The sequence below is a fragment of the Anabas testudineus genome, chromosome 7 (genome assembly GCF_900324465.2).
Source record: "Anabas testudineus chromosome 7, fAnaTes1.2, whole genome shotgun sequence".
Lineage (NCBI taxonomy): Eukaryota > Metazoa > Chordata > Actinopteri > Anabantiformes > Anabantidae > Anabas > Anabas testudineus.
In genome coordinates, this window is record NC_046616.1 from 244,601 (window position 1) to 265,277 (window position 20,677).

Here is a 20,677-nt window from a genome sequence, read left to right on the forward strand (position 1 = left end):
AAACCACAGAAGAAGAAATACCTGTTTTTTCTTACAATTATAAAAAAGAAAAGTTTTTTACAACAGCGCTGGCTTAAACTCCGCCCACTGACGATACCATAACATCTGACCTTGACAAAATTGAAGGTCAGATGCTGCTGACCCCACTCTGTGCCGTCTCCATGACAACAGAGAAATATAGAGTCCTGAATGGCCAATAATGTACGAATATCCCAAGTCTTTTATTTTGTTGTTGTTAAAGCCCCGCCCCTCCTCGCTGTTGTTATGGTCACCAGCTGCAGGGCGGAGCCTAAGAGAATAGTAACCAATGAAAGTCCTCCCCCATTTACTGGTTCTTCCTATTGGTCGGATCTGAACTTCTTTGGTCCGACAGGTTTACTGAAAACACAAACAGACGATCTTTAAATGAACACACGTGAACTTTGACCAGTTCCTGTTTGTACAGATGACCTCTGACCTCAGAAATTTCAGCTTCACATCCAAGAAGTTTTCACATCTAATAAAAACAAAACTTTTCAGATTTGTTTAAATTCACTGTTGAATCAAAATTGTGTCCTTTTTTATAAAATTGGTATTTGACAAATATTCAGACGACGTCGACAGTTCAGTTTCTGTTTTACACAGAACCTGTGGATTCACTAACTTACTAAGCTAGCTAATACCGGACATCATTTTATCTTCTTTGACTTTAACAGTTTGTCCAGTGACAACAGAATCCAGATTTTACTGTTTGGCGCTGTGGCATTACTTTCTACAGGTTGTGATAAAAATGAAATTATTCTTACAAATCGGGAGAAGCTCCTGGTCTCTTTGCTGCTGATTTGGCATCTTTACAGGTTTCTACAGGAGAAAAACACAACATGAAACATCCTCTTAAAGACAATGAGTGCGATCCACTCATTTTTACTGGTTCTCACCTTGTAACCATCGGACCTGTGTGGCCGGCCCGTAGCCCTTCTGGTTGCGAGCTGCGATTCGGAAGATGATGGCGGGTTTGGTGGTGTAATCAACATGGGCGTTGGCGAGGCTGGAGGCCTGGACCAGGCAGGATGGGTTTGGGCCGCAGTAGACCCTCATGAAGGCCAGCTGTGCTGGACCCGAACCCGAGGAGGTGGCTTGGCTAGACTGGATGGCCAGGTACACTGAATACTCTGTTATTTTCCCTGATGTGACAGCAGGAGGCTCCCAGGTGAGCTGAGCCCTGTCCTGACTCTGTAGAACCAGAATGAAATTTAAGACCCACAGTAAAACGTCAGCCGAGTGGCCAAACTGCGCCACTGGGATGAGTATGGATGGTTCTGATTTCAACATGTTGATTTCTGGAAATTAATTTAATTTTTCATTTAGAAAAATAATAAAAAGAAAAAGGATTTTCAGAAAGCACAACATACCTGTCTACTTCAAACCCACTAACACGCTTAGACAGAAACTGGTACATCCTAAAGACCGGACTCCTAAACACAAGATGAACAATATAGTGTATGCGGTCCAATGCAGTGAGGAATGTTCTGAACTGTACATTGGAGAAACTAAACAGCCGCTACACAGGAGGATGACACAGCACAGGAGGAGTAACACCTCAGGTCCTGAATCAGCTGTGTACCTTCATCTTAAGGACAAAGGACACTCATTTAAGGACTGGGACGTTCAGATATTGGATAAAGAGGACAAGTGGTTCGAGAGAGGGGTGAGGGAAGTGTTGGTCACACTTAACGACCCATTTAGGTGTCAAGAGGGGGTGGGCAGAGGTGTGACCATTACATCCTTCACATCTCCCCCATCCTTTGTTTCACCTAACGAGCCTATTCAGGGCAAGGGGAGGAGTGAAACCAGTCTTGGAGCATAAATTTGCGGCCTCTAACCAACTATCTTCAGACTGAAGAAGCTACTTGGATGAGTAGCGAAACGTTTCAACTAACTAAAGGAAGTCCAGTTGCCATGACTCAACTTCCAGATAATCACCTGGACGACTGAGAATCTTCACCAACAATAAAAAGAAAAGTTTATAACGCAATAGTGAAGAAGACCTACTGATACACATCACAACAGGTACAGAGGACTGACTGCTCTGATCAGACACCAACAAACTGACTAAAGTGATCAGGAAGGGTGGTTCTGTGCTGGGTACTTCACTGGAACACCTGGAGCAGGTGGAGACAATGAGGATGCAGCACATACGGCTGAACATCATGGAGAACAGCTCTCATCCTCTCCACAGCTGCTGCTCAATCATCTCCGCCTCTGTGCTTGCAGCCCGACAATGACACCACACGGACCTTCATCGGTCCTCAAACACGTCTGAAGCTCAGTGTACACAGTAAAAACACTTTATAAAGGAAGCAGAAGACATCAAATGCTGGTTAACACTAGAACTACGACAGACCAGTCAAATGACAATATACCTAGGAGCCCGACAAGGTGGTCAAATGACAACCTGGCCCCCTGTGGACAGCTGCTTTTATTATGTAAAGACGGTCGTTACCGGCACACGTCGGGGTGGGGGCAGATGGGGGGAGGGTTGTCGCTGACTCAGCACAAGAGGAAGGGAGGCCGGCTGAAGCTCTGCCTCACCAAGACATCTTATGGAGACATCCACACAGATCTTCTTCTTCCTTCTCCAAAGCGGGATGACAAGTCGTCTTTCGTTTTTTATCCGTTCGTCACGTAACAATTACATAGAATTAAAGACAAAGACAACTTGTCGTCCCTCTTTGTTGAACTGCTTCGACGGCGTGTTCCGGTGTCCGGGCCCGCTCCGTGTCTCACTGTGTGGATGTGTTAGTTAGTTCTATGTATTTGTTATGTGACCAACGGATAAAACACCAAAAACGACTTTGGAAAAACAACAACATGTGTGTGGATGTCTCCATAAGATGTCTTGGTGAGGCAGAGCTTCAGCCGGCCTCCCTTCCTCTTGTGCTAAGTCAGCGACAACCCTCCCCCAATCTGCCCCCACCCCGACATGTGCCGCTAACGACCGCCTTTACATAATGCAACGACAGTAAAGTTGTTCTAGTCTGTTCTATTTACACATTAACAGCCTGTGTGCCAAATCCAATTCAAGTACCTGATCAAACATGAGTCTGATTGATTTAATGACTAAGATGAATAAAACAGGGACATTCTGAACGTGATGTGAGATAATGTCAGAAAACCTGAACCTGAGATCCGCGCAGGAACACTTTAGTAAAGAAATGGAACCTCCCACCAGATTCTCTGTTGGCGGCACTACTTTGTCCTAAAAACACACAACCAACATCAACTTACACTAAAAATCAATCACTTCTAGGATTAGGGACCCACAGAAGCGCAGTTTACGTTCTCCCCCACAGATCTTTTCTTGAGCCTTTCCTTCCTGTTCTGTTTCCCGTCTGACTCTACAGAATCAGCGAAGAAGAAAAACTCAGCGACGGTGGTGTTAGACACGGTGGAACGACTCAAACATTCCAAAGTCCAACCTGGTGATAAGACTCTACACGTTTATATCCAGTAATGACTGGGTTTCCATGGTCAACCAGTTAAACCTGTGGAGGTTATAAACACAAATGGGCTTCACCTTGCTGATCTTGATGGCGCAAGGTGCTCCCGGGAAACCGGGCAGACATGTTTTGAATGCCGACACCTCGGAGAATGCTCCACGGCCGCAGATGTTGTTCCCGGCAACACGAAACTTATAGGCTGTTCCCGGCTGCAGCTCCACCTTCCTCATCTGACTGTAGTCAGGTACCACACCTGAGTCATCCTGCAGACACATCCGATACCATCAATAAAACATCTCTGGATTAAACCATTTAGAAACTAAACAGCAGATTAATGAATAATGACAATCATCATTAGGTAAATAACAGCGTGTTCGCTCTCAGTGATCAGCTCCTGTCTGCAGTGGATCATAATGTTCAGAAAACTTAAAAACATAAAGATTCAGAATGAAGTTCTGCAGCCGTAGGGTTTCTGGAGGCTTACTCTGGACAGACAGAGATAACTTTCTGGGGAAGGTTTAGTCCCACTGAATCATATCAACATGCGTTTCATCTCTGTGTTCACAATTCACTCAGTCAGGATTTTGAGCAGGACGAGTTCTGACCCTGGTTCACTTCTACCTCCTCTCAAGCTCTTCTTGTCATTTCAAGGTTAAAAAACAGAGGAGGATAAAAGTTTCACTTTGAGCCCGGTCTGGTTTTTGTTTAGACCCTGCTGAATATAAAAATAAAACTGCCTTACGTCGATTACGTTGTCATCGTAGGGTACGTAGTAATGTGTGACGACCATGTTGGTGACCTTGACAATGCCGACGTCGTACCACAGATTCTCCTTCGCCGACATCTTCACCTGGACACTGTGTTTCTGCACATGCACACACAGAAAGATATTAGGGCATTATCGTGTTGTTTCACTCACACTGGCTCCTCCTGCTGTTGTCTCTCACCTGTGCAGTTGTTGCAACGCCATTGGTCAACTCACAGTGCGGGGCGAGAGTTTGAATCTTTGCTGCAGGGCCGAATGTGCTGGCCAATCTCGCAACGGCACTCGTTACTGCTGACAACGTCAGCTCGTGTCCGTTACTCTCTGTTGCTGGGTCGTTGAGGCTGTCAGCCGGAGCAAGGCCCTCTGGAAAAAAAAGAAGAGGGTAAAAAAACAAAACAAAAAAAACTCTACCACCAACCGGGCACAACATTAACCATCACATGTAGCAGCTCTCGCCAAGGACGAAATGTCATTTCTCTTCTTTTCTACCTGCAGGAACGTTGCTGTGCCGTGGTTCTGGTTCTGCTGCTTCTGGTTCTGACTGGTGGTGGACGTCCTCCAACTGCTCCTGCTGCTGCTGCTGGGCCAGAGCTGCCAACTCCTGTTGCGTCAGAACGATGGGGATGGTCTGATCGTCAGACCCCTCGGCTTCACCTGAAACATTCAGTTATTTTTTTGGTTTAAACTTTATTTAACAACGTGCTGACAAACAGCTATATCTTTCTGTGAAAAGCAGTGACAGTAAATACAGCACTTAATTTGCAGCAGCTTTTGTTTTGATACTTCCAGTAAAGACAAAGGTACATGATGAGGTTTTATTCAGATTAGTGGATAAAGTCAAACTCATAACGTGTGACGATCTGCTCTAATTATCACAGCGTCATTCTGCTGACTTGCTTAGTGGAAGTTTACCAGAATATCTGTCTGAAAATGGTTGAAGCTCACACTGCACAGTCTTTCTGCACATGGACTCAGATAACCCGGTTTCCAGGTTTTTCCAGGAAAACTAGTTAACACTGTTCCAGGACTTATAAATAGTGTCAGATACCTGCTGCCTGCAGCACTGCCTGGATTGCTGCAGCCTCTGTTGCAGTGTTAACAGCCAGCTGATCCGGGGTCAGCGCTGTTGTCAGCATCAGGGTGGCAGTCCCAGAGACCACCTCTCCTCCATCCCCTTCTGATGACCACAGCTCCTGAGGAAGACCACTGTCTGAGGTCTCCATCTGAAGGGGGTAGGGTTAAGTAAAGTTATGTTAGGCTCAGGGTCGGGGAGAGCTAGGTGTGTATGTTACCTGTGCTGCTGCCTCGCTGACCTCCACAGAAACCTGCAACACTGACGTTGGTGATAACATCACATCCTGTGATTGGTTGTCTGTCTCCATAGGCTTCACTCCTGGTGCTGCTGGTACTATGGCAACAGCCTCAGAAGACTCCACTCTGTTTTCTCTGACCAATGAGGAGATCTCCTGCAGACACACACAGATGATGATGAGGAATGATGGTGATGAGGATGATGATAAGGGTCTGTGTGCCCATCTCTTACAGGTATGGAAGGTCCAGGTGTGGGCGTGGCCTGTGTAACTGTGGTTACAGCTCTGCTCTGATTGACCATAGTGGAAGAGTTGGGGTTACAGGAGGCGGGGTCTGTAGAGTCTCCTTGTAGACCATCTCCACACTGCTGAGCTGAGACATACAGGACAGGAAGTGAGGTCACCAGGTTCACTCATCTGGTTGTACCTGTACTAGCAGTCTGACATTAGGCTCTTTCAAGATGAACTGTTCCTGTCAAACAGAGGAGAGCATGCGGCGGCAGCAGGGGTGGAGACAAGACGCTGCTGTGAAGACAGACTTCTATTTTTTCTAGCAGCATCAAGCTGCGAGCAAAAAAATACATCCTGTGAGGTCGGATACAGGTTGTTTACGTATGATGTCAGAGCAAGTCGTGAGTCGGACAGAAAACTAACCGCTGAACAAATCTGCACAGAACTGGATCATCTTGAATGAGCCTACCACTGATCAACTGGTTGGTTTCCAAGTTTGTTTGTAAGTTCAGCAGGTGTACTCCAGGTATTTGCCGGTTACCTGTAGCTGTGGTAGCTGTGTTGGTGGTTCCAGTCTCATGCATCTCACATGGTGGATTTGAACACACCTGCAACCAGAAACATACAGCGTTAAATTGCTTTACATTCCTTGAACCAACAATCGCCTGCTCAATCACCTGTTTTCTCACCTGTCTGAGTCCTCCTGCTGTGGTAGCTGTGTTGGTGGTTCCGGTCTCATGGGTCTCACATGGTGGATTTGAGCAGGCAATACTTTCATTGACAGCTGAAGGCAGGTTAGAACTTACCTATGGAATAAAAAGGAGCGGGTCAGGATTGAAGTCTGCCTACAATCAGCAAACCTGGTCCCATTTCAAACCAAACTTTATGTCTGAGACAGACATAGACACAGGAGTTTGACTGTTTTGTTTATTATTTTTCTTAATCGATATTTTATAATAATTTTGATTTAAATACTTTGATCACTTCCTGGTTACTAAAGCTGTTATTGTCTTAAAATGTATGCAAGATTATTAATTAGTGGTAATTTTTACCTCCTGAATCGGCTTTTAGATGATCCTACAGGAATTTTAAGTAAAATGGAGCCTCTGAGTTAAGAAATCATAACTTTTACTTTATTTCATAAAATCTCCCTGAGCTGTAGAAATGTTCAGTGTGGTGAAGATGGACCCACAGCAGAACGTCCTGAGAACTGAACACTTCTGTGTTTATTTCAGATTCTCCTTTTGTTATCATCGTCCCCACATCAACTTGACTCTGCATTATTCTATCGGTACCCTTTCCTTTGGCACCCCCCACTGTGCCAAAAGACCACAGAACCACATCAACACTTACTGAGGCTTTGAGTTATTGACATGCACTGTGTTGTGAGCATGGTCTCACCTGCAGGTCTCGGCTCATGCCAGAAGACGCAACGGTGGCGGTGTTGGTCGTCCCCGTCTCATGTGTCTCGCAGGGAGGGTTGGAGCAGACTGTGTTGTTGTTGTCCATTGTTGCCGTGGCAACGGTGGCGGTGTCGGTCGTCCCCGTCTCATGTGTCTCACAGGGAGGGTTGGAGCATACCAGCGTTACTGCAGCATCATTACAGTGACATCATCAACACACCTGAGCATCTATCTCAGTATCTGTACTTTCCTCAAGGAGTCCTGACACACTGAGGTCAGCGTTGATCCCACTCTCGCTGAAAGCCTGAACATATCTAGACATCACTTGGCTGAGCTGCATGTGAGAATGCAAATGTCAGAGTGAGCTCTGAGGTTAACCAGACTTCATCATGTTAGCCCCCTAGTACCAAGTCTGTGTAATTTCTGCATGACGTGAATACAGTTTTTACTATGCTTTGTGTCACACTTCTCTCTTTTAGGAAAGCGGAGATATATACATAACACTAATTTTGTGGCGTGCTCTACTTCGATGTGCTGTAAACAAAATATAACGGAGTCATGTTGTTCCTCCATCACACTTTACCCAGCAACCATCCCTCACAAAACCATTTCCCAGAGTGAGAACTTTCTCCTGCTGTGTGCTGCATATGTGAACGGACAATGCACATTGCCTAGACCAGATTCTCCAGGCAATTTCATATGCAAAAACAACTTGTGTTGTGCTCTTTATATCTTGTGGTTAAAGTATTAGATTCTTCACTTGTCTCACCTGCGCCCAGGTGTAAAGAATCACTACTTCAGCGTCAGGTCACCCAGAGGAAAGGTCTAAAATTTAGCCATCGCTTTTGTTTTTATTTCTTTTCTCACAGCTGAGTATCTATTTTTCATCCATAGCCATTTACTGCATGTTGTTAGCATAATTAGTACTGCAGTATTCATGAACACTTCTGTAGAAGCACTTGCATTGTTTCCAGCAGTAACTGATACTAGTATCTGCAGCTGTACTAGAAGTAATTGCAGTAGTTCCTGTACCTGTACTAACTGCAGTATCTCCCATGTCTCCCTCTGCAGTAGAAACTGTAGCAGTACTTGTAGTACTCCCAGGCTCTTCCGAAGTAGGAGAAGCCATAATAGAAACGGGCAGATCCTGGACCAGTGGTTGAGCTTCAGCACCACTTGGAGTCGTGATCAAGGTCACCTGGAGAGTGTAACACAGTATTTATGCAGTCCTACTACAGTACAGAGACACAAAACAACAGTACTGTTAAAGGTACTGCAGGTACTGTGGTGCTGTCAGATAACCTGCAGATCATATTTTACCTGTTTGGGTCTTGCATTTGCTGTTGTGACCTGGCTGGCCAGATTAGCAATGGTTGCTAAGGTGGTGATGGGTGTTGCCATTGAGGCATTGGCAGCAGCAATAGCTCCATCTGCAACTGTGGTGGAGACGCTCCCTGTTACTGTCCCCAGACTGGACACACCTGTTGGAGACGCAAACTCAATGTTTGCCTGCACTCAAGTAACCAGGTTTCTAATCATCTTTTTACCAGGGATCATGTTCAGGACAAAGGCTGCAAACACTCACCACTCTACTACTACCGGCAGAGGAGCAGCTGGATGAAAGCAGAGATCATCACACGGAGAGATTATGCCTTGATTTAAAATCAAGTCCAACTACAACTAAAACTGAAACCAACACAGAATTTTACAAAAACCTGTGTACCACACTTCTAAAATCAGCCCAGGACAGAGAAGTAATCAGATTACTCTTCTGCTGCATGTATACTCCAGATTTCCAGTAACCAGGTTTCTTGAGTGCAGGTAAACTCACTGTCGGCATCTGTTCACTCACAGTCGGATGGCGTTTCTCGAAAGTGTGTCAGTGCAGGGTTACTACCACTCACTTCAGATACAGACCACCCAACTCCTGAACAGTGTTTACCTGTGGTTGTCTTTACAACCAGCGTTGTGACAGTAGGTTTGGTGCCGGTAGCTCCTGGTGACACCAGTCTGACTCCGCTCATTGGGATGGTCCTGAGGATGGTGCCAGGTGTACCTGGCGCTCCTTTCAACACCACCTGAACACACACACAAAACAACCAGGTTTTTGAACCCCACCTGTGCACTTTTGCTTACTTGTGTGTGTGTGTGTGTGTGTGTGTGTTACCCATGTGTGTATTTGTATGTGTTACCTGTGTGACCCCCGGCTGACCAGCTGCAGTGATTTTTGGGACAGCGGTGAAGATTTTTCCTGCAGTACCTGGAGTCACCATCTTGGTGGTGAGTATCGTGATTGGACTGTTACCACCTGTAAGGGGAGGAGCTTCATTCAGACCTTCAAATTAAAAAACTATCTCATGTGGATGTTCAGACGTGTTCTCTCCCTTACCTGCCCCCCCCTGCAAAGCGGACACTGGGATGGTCTTGATGATGGTGGTTCCTTGTTTGGAGGTTGTCGGAGTGACACCCAGGATGGTGGATTTGGTTGGTGCGGACCCTGCCTGTGCAGTGGTGAGGATGGTCGTCTGTTTACCGTCTGATGACGTCACTAACTTCAAGATGGTTCCTGCTGGCAGTGCGCCCTTCGTCTGAAACAGAGACACGCAAGGTTAATCTCTCTGGAATCTACGTGAAACGAATTGGCAGAAGTCAAACTCCTCAGGAGCCAGTACCTGGATGATCTGAGTGACTGGGCTGCTCCCAGCTGGACCAGTAACTGCTCCACTCTGAACCGGTTTGGTCTGGACCACCGACATCACCTTTCCTAGGTTACCAAGGTTACTAATCTGAAACAAAGGTGTGTTGTCATCAGGTGCGCCGTCATCAGGTGCATCGAGGTGAACATGAAGATGTGAAGCAATGCCCAGCAGGTGACATCACTCACCAGAGCCCCACCCCCTCCCACACTGAGGGGGCTGTTGACGAGAGTGATGGTCTTCGTGACTCCTCCCATCACCGTGGTGACCACCTGTGCCTGCTGAGACACCGTCACTGTGCCAGACTTGTGGACCGTAATAATTGGTCGTCCTGGTGTCCCGGGGGTGGAGACGACAGAGGTGCTGCCCACCTGAGCTGCAGCTGTCTTCAGCATCCGCGTTGCTGGGTTACTCACCTGAGACAGAGACCAGAGAACTGTAGGAACCCAGGATTAACACTGCAACCTATCACTAAAGCTGATGACTTCTTTGGTTCTGTCCCTGTTGTGTGTTGAGCTGTAGCACTGGATCCCCTGGTAGACATTTTTTGCGTAAATTTTTTTTTCTTCCTTTCAATCGTGTGCCTTAAAGCATGTGAGCGTGTGAATGGATACTCACCCTAGTTTTCTGGTTTAGTAATTTTACAGCGGCTGTGGTCAAGCCTCACCTGGAGAAGCCACAATTAGATCCAAAAAACAGCCCTCCATTCTTTTAAAACTAACAATATAATTCGTATGGTGAGCAAACTCTCATTTGATTAGATATCGCTGCTCTCTTTAACTAATAAAATAGATCCAAAACCTGATTACCTCTGTGACTGGTAGACAGGGAGATGTGAATCTAAGCTTTTATGTCAGTCTGGACTACTGTTTCTGGCCTGTTGTGTGCCAGTACTAAAACTCTTCAGCTGTTCCAGAACACTAATTAAATCTAAAAGGTTTAAGCACACATATTAGGTTATTAGGTCTAGATTTTAAGGTCTGCAGGTACCCAGATTAATCTTCAGGAACCATTAGTAGAATAGTGCAGTTGTAAACTGTGTGCAAGTACCATGGTTGCAGGAGGAGCCACTTTGACCGGCAGACTACTGGATCCTGGACTGACAGCCACAGTCTTTACAATCGCAGCTCCTGCAGGTACATTAAGGACCGTTGACGTGGATGGGAGAATCTTCTGGGTCGCTGCCGCAGCTGCTGCCAGTGCCGCCATGCCGCTCATCTGAGTTCTGCTGCCTGTTGGCTGATTGCAGACAGATAGGGCGGAAGGAACCACTGAGAAGTTAAATCTTAATACTAAGTGTAATTACAAGAACGTTTCTGGAGCTTTAAGTTTTATATCTGTCATCAGCATACAGAGTTGCTTGGTTGTCATTGGGGATTGTTTAGTTATAATTAGTTTAAGTGGTCTTTAAGTTCACATAATTACCGAGCCAAGTCAACACAGTGAGGAAGGCCAAGGAATGTAACTGAAGGTTCCAGAAAAGTCACTGTTAGTTGTCAAGTACAAACTGTTTAATCACTTGCTAGTTCTCCAGATGCTTCAACCACATCTCCTAGTCTTCAGTGGTGGACGAGTTGCACAGTTGTTATGGAGATAGTTCAGGTATCATCAGGTGACCTGATCCATTTCCATGACAATTTAGCAAACTGTGTAGGAAGACCATGAGATGTGGTCAAAAGGTCTGGAAGAAGCAAGAAAATTTAAGAGGTAAGAAACATGAACATCTCTTTACCGTCCCCTGACTGGACTGAGCAGGTACCACCATATGAACACCCGCAGGAAGTGTTGTCACAGCAACTGGGGTTTTTGGCGATGCCTGTTTCACTGTGACAATTGAAGCTCCGCCTGCTGCACCTGGAACTGCTGCCACCTTCAGAACACCTGCAGAAACACAGCAGACCGGTGAGCTCCACCTGTTCATCTACCCATTCTACCACCAAGAGATGTACCTATCCAGATATAAACCCACCTGGTGCTTTACCAACAGCACCCAATGGGCTTCCAGCTATGGAGGCGGTGGGGGAGGGGACTAATGTGATGCCGGACATTGGAACTGCCTGATTGGCTGGTGTCACAGCAACAGGAGAAGGGCTCTTGGGAAAGGTGGCTCCAACTGTCACGGTTGGTGCAGGACTGGAGGCAGGTGAGGCGACTGAAGGTGCGGTGGGAAGATCGTACTTTTGCAGCTGCAGCAGGTAAGTGTCAGCCGTCTGAGATGGCCCCCAACTCACCTCCAGAGACAAAGTGTTGGCACGGATCAGCTGCACCCGAGAAGGCGCACATGGTCGCTCTGAGGACAGGCCAGACAGGGTCAGACAGGAGAGACGTATTATTGTATGCTGTATGAAGTACGGTGTAATATACTGAAGTAGTACAAAGCAGCTGCACCTGTCTCCCTCACCTGTCTCCAGGTACCACAGATCTTTACAGCACACCTGGTTGTTCCAGGCCTTCCTGTATCCATCTCTGCCACTCCAGATGTAAAGTCTGGAGTTGATGGCGACGCTGCAGTGACCCGCTCGAGCTCGGGGGATGTTCTCCTCCACACTGTCCATCAGGACCGTCTCCCAGCACATCGTGTCTGAGCGGACAGACAGGTGGACAGAGAGGAAGACAGGTGTCTCATAAGGTTTCTGTGATTCTCTACCTTGATCACAGGTTTCTGTTTACATGACAGTAAAGACATCAGCCAAAGGAGAAAGACGACTCTGTCCAGGTGTCTAAAGCGTAGGTAAATCAGTGTCACCTTCCCTTATGGCATGGAAACAAGCACATGTTCGTGTGTAAGTTAGCATGTATATACCCAGGTTAAGGCAGGCCAGTGTGTTGGTGCACTTCCATTCCTTCTCATGAGTTGCCACCTTAACATCCTCCATGACCAGAGGAACCCAACCTCCAAACACATACATCCTAACACAGACAGGTTAGACAGAGACAGGTGAGGGAGGACAATTTTTAATTATGAACAGATGTGTGTTTATGAACATTTTTAATTTGTGTGTTAAAGAAACTGTTAACACTCTTGAAATCTCTTTAAAAATCAACAAAATTAAAATGTGATAAACTCAGTGGAGAAACACTGTCACTTCAGACTGAATCAGACTGAATCCTGCAATAACATGGGAAGATTTTATTCAACAAGCTCCAGTTACGTAGTTTACCTGAGAAAAAACAGTCAAAATACAAAGAACAGAGAATAGAAGAGACGGCCTTTTTCATTATTACTAACTGTATTAATAATATACTGTGTATTTGTAGTTTTTATATACAGTGTATGTTTTTTGTTTTTTTGCAGTAGCAGTGTGTAGTAGTACTTGTTGTTGATGCTGGTAGCAGAGTGCAGGCTGCGGGGGAGGGGGCCAGTTCCACTTAGGGCTGGTTTACTCCAGGTGAGAGAGTCTGTGACATCATCAAAACATGAACCAATCAAAAGTTAGAAAAGTACATGAGCAGAAATCCTACTTTCCAGAACTTTTGTTTGCATGACATTATCCTAATGTAAAGTGTGAGGTTAGCCTGGGAAATATTTAAGATCATGTGACGATCAATTCATCCATAGTTCTATGCCACCAAATAAAACACAGAAAACATGCCGACCATTCCTGCCTGTGTTCCACCTGGGTATCTCGTGAGTGTCTCACCTGTGTTAAGGACCCACAGGTCTCCCAGTCGGCAGCCGCTCATGCCTCCATAGATGATTAGTTTGCTTGCTCTGCGGCCGCTCGTCACCACGGCTGTGTGACTCTCTCTGGGCGGTGGCGGCTGACCTGACGTCACTGGGATCTCCCAGCCCACTACGCTGGAGCCAGGACGCAACTCCAGAGAGTACAGGTCATTCAGGTACCTAAAAGGGGGGGTCAGACGACAAAGCTAGTAACAAAGAGATGGATCAAAGGTCGTGTGAAAAAGTACACATTCAGACAGCCTCCAATACCCGAAGACACCTGTCTGCTAGTTGCTACCTGGGAATGTTGTTCTTTGGGTCTTCACTGTCATTGGCCAGTCCTCCAAACAGGTAGCAGCGGCTGCCAACCAGAGAGAAGCTGTGTCCAAGACGGGGGCAGGGGGGTGCGCCATTCTTTGGAGCCTTGGGCTTCAGACGTTTCCATTCCCAGCGACTTGCCTTTAGGTGAGTAACGTGTTATTACAAAAATGACATAATAAAACTATAAAAAAAAAAAAACTGAACCTGAAATATCTGAACACCTGAACCTGCAGACTTCTGTATGATAAATCACTCCTACTGCAGGGTACCTGCTGGTCAGGACTCCAGCCATACCCAAACCCTCCTCATTCCCTGCACCGATATCACTCACCTGCAGCTCATATAAGTCATTGCTGTATTTGCCGTACTCCACCATCCCCCCAAACACCAACAGCCTTGTCCCATCACACACAAAGCCGTAAGCGGCACAGCCTGGGGGGACATCACCACGGACTGCAGGGATGAACCACTGGTTGGTGGCTAAAAAAAAAGCATAGCAAAGATGGTCTGTGAGTAAAGAGGCATCACTCAGTCACATCTACAACTGCCAGTAAACAGAAAGTAACTAAAGCCTGCAAAAAAAATTACTGGATGATGTAGAGCAGCGGTCACTAACAAGGTGGACAACGGTACGGATTCGGACCCAGAAGCTGTCTCATACGGACCCGGAGCTACAGACCATACCCAATGTTTTGATTCAAAATCTAGCGGGACACCTTAATTTTACCCAGCGCAGCTTCAGCGCGAATCTTTACGGTAGTTAAGTGATACGCGATAACGCATTGACCAATTGAATGCGAGTTAAGCCATCCCACGTGACTTCACTTAGCCAATGGATTCTGTGGATCACAGGCTTTAAACTTTACCGCCAGAGAGGAGAGATACAGACGACAGAGAGGAGTGCGATACAGACGACAGAGAGGAGAGTGATACAGACGACGGAGAGGAGAGTGATACAGAGAGGAGAGTGATACAGAGAGGAGAGATACAGACGACGGAGAGGAGAGATACAGACGACGGAGAGGAGAGTGATACAGACGACAGAGAGGAGAGTGATACAGACGACAGAGAGGAGAGAGATACAGACGACAGAGAGGAGAGAGAGACAGACGACAGAGAGGAGAGAGAGACAGACGACAGAGAGGAGAGAGAGACAGACGACAGAGAGGAGAGAGAGACAGACGACAGAGAGGAGAATGAGACAGACGACAGAGAGGAGAGAGACAGACGACAGAGAGGAGAGATACAGACGACAGAGAGGAGAGAGATACAGAGAGGAGAGAGAGACAGATGACAGAGAGGAGAGAGATACAGAGAGGAGAGAGAGACAGACGACAGAGAGGAGAGATACAGACGACAGAGAGGAGAGAGAGATACAGACGACAGAGGAGAGAGAGATACAGAGAGGAGAGAGACGACAGAGAGGAGAGAGGAGAGAGATACAGACGACAGAGGAGAGATACAGACGACAGAGAGGAGAGAGACAGACGACAGAGAGGAGAGAGACAGACGACAGAGAGGAGAGAGAGAGACAGACGACAGAGGAGAGAGAGATACAGAGAGGAGAGAGACGACGGAGAGGAGAGAGATACAGACGACAGAGGAGAGATACAGACGACAGAGAGGAGAGAGAGAGAGAGATACAGACGACAGAGAGGAGAGAGATACAGACGACAGAGGAGAGATACAGACGACAGAGAGGAGAGATACAGACGACAGAGAGGAGAGATACAGACGACGGAGAGGAGAGAGGCAGACGACAGAGAGGAGAGAGAGACAGACGACAGAGAGGAGAGAGACAGACGACAGAGAGGAGAGAGATACAGACGACAGAGGAGAAATACAGACGACAGAGAGGAGAGAGACAGAGAGGAGAGAGATACAGACGAGAGAAGGGAGAGAGATACAGACGAGAGAAGGGAGAGAGATACAGACGACAGAGAGGAGAGATACAGACGACAGAGAGGAGAGAGACAGACGAGAGAAGGGAGAGAGATACAGACGAGAGAAGGGAGAGAGATACAGACGAGAGAAGGGAGAGAGATACAGACGACAGAGAGGAGAGATACAGACGACAGAGAGGAGAGATACAGACGAGAGAAGGGAGAGAGATACAGACGAGAGAAGGGAGAGAGATACAGACGACAGAGGAGAAAGTTGATAAAGTGACGGTGAGACTGAAACAGGAAGAGATAAATGTAAAAATGTCCAAAAAGAGAAAAGTGGACAGTGAAAATCGAGTTTTTAATCCAGAATGAACAGACTCCTTTCTGTTCATATTACCCACTAAACCAGTATGGGACCAAGTGCGATCACAGAAAGTTGTTAGTCTCAGAGTCCAGTATGATCAGTCCACCAGGATCTGGAGCCACATGCTCAGTTTGATGTTACACTGCTACACCACCATCAGCGGTGCTTATCATGCCGTCCCTCGCGCTGCACTGGGGCAGTCAGACCACATCCTGGTCCACTTGATTCCGGCATACAGGCAGAAATTAAAACTCTGTAAACCTGCTGTGAGGACAACAAAGAAGTGGACCAGTGAGGCTGTGGAGGAACTACGGCAGTGCTTTGACTGTACCGACTGGGACGTTTTCAGGTCTGCCACTAATAGTCTCGACGAATACACGGATGCTGTGACGTCATACATCAACTTCTGCGAGGACAGCATCATTCCACCACGCACCAGGGTGAGTTACAACAATGACAAACCCTGGTTCACATCCTCACTCAGACAGCTGAGGTCAACCAAAGAGGCTGCATTCAGGAGTGGGGACAGAGAAAGATACCGAGAGGCCAAGTACAGATTTAGCAAAGAGGTGAAAAAAAAGCTAAATCAGTGTACGGTGAGAGAATGCAACAACAACTCTCAGCCAACGACTCTGCCTCTGTCTGGAAAGGGCTTAAGGCCATCACCAACTACAAGCCCAGAGCCCACCACTCTGATGGCTCTCCACTTCCTCCTCCAGCACCCGGACTCCCCAGGATCCTATGCCAGGATACTGTTTGTGGACTTCAGCTCTGCCTTTAACACTATTGTTCCATCTCTGCTCCAAGATAAGCTCTCTCAGCTGAACGTGCCGGACTCACTGTGCAGGTGGATTATAGACTTCCTGACAGACAGAAGGCAGTTTGTGAGGCTGGGGAAGCATGTCTCAGACTCCCGGACCATCAGCACTGGATCCCCCAAGGCTGCGTCCTCTCGCCATGTACCGTCTGGTGTCATGGTGCAGCTTGAACAACCTGGAGCTCAACGCTCTCAAGACAGTGGAGTTTCTTCCCTGCCTGCTGAACAGTTCCCCAATTCCCCCTAGATAACCTCTGCACAAACCCACCCCTCCCAACTGACTATGAATATGCATATTTATGTCTGTTTGTTTTTCTACTATTCTATTCTATGCCTGCACCTAACATCAGGACAAATTCCTAGTGCTGTAAAATGCCCTTTATCGCACCTGGCAATAAAATGTTTCTGATTCTGATTCTGATAACAATAAATTTGTCAAAAGGTTTTTGAATTGTACTGAATTAATTAGATTTGACAGTCAAGTATTGATTACATGCAGGCTACATGATAATATAACACAGTAAATAGTTAGACATTATAATCTTCTGGACCTTTGCTTCCAAAACATTTGTGTAACCGGACCTCTTTAAATTTTAGTTGAGTACCACTGATGTAGAGTGTGCCAATTTACATATGACTGATGTTCTAAATACCACATATCTGTATTTGCATACTCGAATCTAAATTACAAAATAATAAATGTAGTGAAAGTCTAACTGTGTTTGTAATTGTATTGTTAGTTATTTATCATCATTATTACATATTAATGTATTGACACTTTATTTTAACGATCTCGATCAGAAACAGACCAAGCCGAAACTTGTGAAACTTGCGTTTGTATTGATTGTTTCACATCATTTAAACGTCATCAAAGTGATTTAACAGGTGAGAGTGTGACGTTGTTCTTGTTATTACAACCTTTTTACTGCAGCAGGTGGGGGCGTGTCCTTGTGACGTCAGCAGTGTTTTCAGTAAAAACGCGCCATTTCTCCCGTTTCTACCGCTGTTAGCGACCTGCTAACCTAGTTAGCATGCATAGTAGCTAACATGTTAGCTCTGGTGAACAGAAGCTAACACAACCTAGCCTAGCTAGCTATTAATAACGGTCTGCATCATCGTCAACAATTTTATTTTAGCATATTCAACAATGCTAGCTTCCCGCTAGCATTACTATAAGCATGTTAATGCAGCATTAGCATGTCTTTAGATCCATTATTAACACAAAAATACTTGTTAAAGCAACAGTGGATCCGGTACCTGTGTTGTAGACGTGCAGCTCGTCCACAATCCCCTCATTTCCTCCGCCGAACACCACCATCAGCTCCTTTATGGCCACGGCTCGGTGTCCGTGCCGGGGCCGCGGCACCGGGCCTGTCCAGCCCACGACGCGCTTCCAGCGAGGCTGCAGCACCGCGGGTTCGGCTGCCATGACGACGCTGCCAGTCTCAAATCTAGATCACTCATTAGCCCGCTAATTGGCTCCTAAAGCTAACTAGCCATCTAACTTGATGGACGCTAACTAGCTTTTCTTAGCCGGGTGAAACACGTCTTTAGTGTGGAGCGATAATGAACTAACCAAGTTTCAGAACCTTTTATTTAACAGACTGAATTAACGTTCTCATGTAACGACCAAGTATGTGACTCTGAGAAAGATTACTGTGGTGTTAGCTAGCCCAGACACTGCAGCGGCTAGTCCGCCATTTTAGCCCGGGGAACGCTGTGCAGAGTTGGTACAAAGCCGCCGGTAGCTACTCAGGCCAACAACAATTAGCAAAAACGCTGATGCATTTCTAGATGCAAATGAACCCGCTGCTCGGTTGCTCCACGCACCGGTGTCAGGGACCACTGTAAAGGCAGACAACCGTTATTAAACATGCAGAGCGGAGGGTCTGTACGCCGGAGTGGGAGCCGCCATCTTGCTGCTAACAGCAACTAAACAAAAATCAAGAGCCGCTGGAAATGGAGAAGCTAACGGCTAATGCTAATGGCTAACAGACGGCTCCTGTGAAGGTACCAAGTTAACACTCCAGGTGATTTCCTAAATAAATACCACACATCACGTAGATGAACCACTTCAAATTCTACTACAAGTACTAAGTATATGCCCTGACATGTACTTGGTTTATCTAGTAAGTGATACAAAAATAAAACATTTTAACCAGTGTTGATAACATCAATGTACAAGTCGAGTCCAGAGAAATAAACTATGGATCCATTCAGGACCTGGACGATCTGCTGATGACACCTCGGTCCCAGAGTCCAGGTCACAACTGTTCTGGCAGCAGAGGTGGCAGGCAGGTGTTTCCAGGTGGTTTTAATGTTGTGGCTGTCTTCTTGTGTGTATAGCAGTTTCTCTGATTGATGACTCCCGATTAACTGTATTTCATTCTCTGTACTCTGGTCCATCTAAACCAAGAACCATACCTGAGTAAATGTATCTGGACCAACTCATCCTGTATAATATTATACATCTATTTATTTATTATTATTTTTATTGAATTTCACGTCGGGGATCAATAAAGTTTTTATTTTCTTAAAAGGAAGCCCTGGTGGAAAGTAACTAATTAAAAATTTGAGGTACTTGTACTTTTCTTTTAGGACTATTTATGTTGTTGTGTTGAGGTCTTACTGTGTGTAGATGACTTTGTAGAGATTGGTTTTCATTACGTTAGTGAAGTATCAGTTGAAAGTAAAATCAGCCATCATTAAAATACATTTTATATTCTCATCATATGAATATATAGTTTGAACTTGTGTAGACAAATTGAGTTTGAGGCGTAAAACCGTAAGTAAATATTCTGTTGAAAAGAAAATGTTGAGATGCGGAGTGGTCTGGATTCCCACAGGAGCAGTTGAAGGTCGACAGATTAAACCAGGGGTGTCAAACTCAATTGCACAGGGGGCCAAAATCCAAAACACACTTTAAGTCTCGGGCCGAACAGGATCAACATTTATTGAACACACTAAAACTTTTAAAACTTAACTTTTTTTAACATAAACCTTAAATAACTTATAATATTTTGCTCTCTACAGAAATATATCCTATCTAAATTATATATTATATATTAAGTTAGAAATAAAATAAACATTAAAAGAACAAATGTCATTTTATATAAAAAATAAACTTAAATTTGAAATATCCCAAAAGATTTTACTCTCTATAAAAATATATCCTGTCAAAATTATACAAATTCAAAATATGAACATGCTGCATAACAAAACCTGGAAATATAAATAAAATTTGTGCTTTTCAGCAATAACAAATCAAATCATTCAGTCTGTGCTCTTCAGTCATTTTATCAGAGCTGCATCTTCTGTTGTCAACAAGTTCGTTTATATTTGGTGTGATGTTCTGTGTTGTGGAGATTCTCAGGATGGACTGTAGGTTCTCACCAGTGAGACGACTCCTGTGTGCTGTTTTGTTAGTCTTCATCACTGAGAACAGCTTCTCACTAAGATTTGTGCTACCAAACATAAACAAGGTTCGAGCCGCATGTGGACGGAGCTGAGACATTTCTGTGGGAATGGAGTGAATAAACTGTGCGGGTCCTGCAGTGTCCTACTTTACCTTCAGTCATTACACTGCAGCTCAATCAGCTCCATCTGAATCTGCACAGGTGCAGTTTCCACATCGACGGTAAATGGTTTGCGAAGCAACTCAAAATTATTTTCTTGTTCGTCAAAGTCGCCAAAGCGCCGTGAGAACTCAGTTTTTCGGCAAAGTGTGTATTTGTGAACAC

General features: G+C 45.7%; 1 protein-coding gene across 3 annotated transcripts; it reads right to left on the minus strand.

Moving 5' to 3' along the window:
- Nucleotides 1-40: 40 nt before the first annotated feature.
- Nucleotides 41-19,171, minus strand: hcfc1b (host cell factor C1b). Of its 3 annotated transcripts, none has more exons than XM_026367718.1 (30): nucleotides 18,195-19,171; nucleotides 14,202-14,350; nucleotides 13,848-14,008; nucleotides 13,527-13,729; nucleotides 13,200-13,284; nucleotides 12,689-12,795; nucleotides 12,287-12,466; nucleotides 11,855-12,175; nucleotides 11,618-11,766; nucleotides 10,936-11,124; nucleotides 10,074-10,301; nucleotides 9,862-9,975; nucleotides 9,579-9,771; nucleotides 9,382-9,497; nucleotides 9,132-9,267; nucleotides 8,510-8,670; nucleotides 8,222-8,387; nucleotides 7,188-7,375; nucleotides 6,476-6,592; nucleotides 6,328-6,394; nucleotides 5,789-5,928; nucleotides 5,559-5,711; nucleotides 5,294-5,468; nucleotides 4,735-4,899; nucleotides 4,427-4,608; nucleotides 4,222-4,344; nucleotides 3,557-3,742; nucleotides 918-1,212; nucleotides 786-840; nucleotides 41-378 (listed from the first exon to the last, which is right to left on the minus strand). In XM_026367718.1, exons 1-30 carry the CDS (start codon nucleotides 18,364-18,366, stop codon nucleotides 339-341), a joined length of 4,716 nt encoding a protein of 1,571 aa, XP_026223503.1. In that variant the 5' UTR covers nucleotides 18,367-19,171; the 3' UTR covers nucleotides 41-338. The 3 variants fall into 3 exon arrangements, with proteins under 3 accessions (XP_026223503.1, XP_026223501.1, XP_026223504.1); XM_026367716.1 differs by having other exon boundaries at nucleotides 9,579-9,777; nucleotides 18,195-18,948; XM_026367719.1 differs by lacking the exons at nucleotides 41-378; nucleotides 786-840 and adding an exon at nucleotides 1,392-1,454 and having other exon boundaries at nucleotides 1,127-1,212; nucleotides 9,579-9,777.
- Between the last annotated feature and the right edge of the window lie 1,506 nt (nucleotides 19,172-20,677).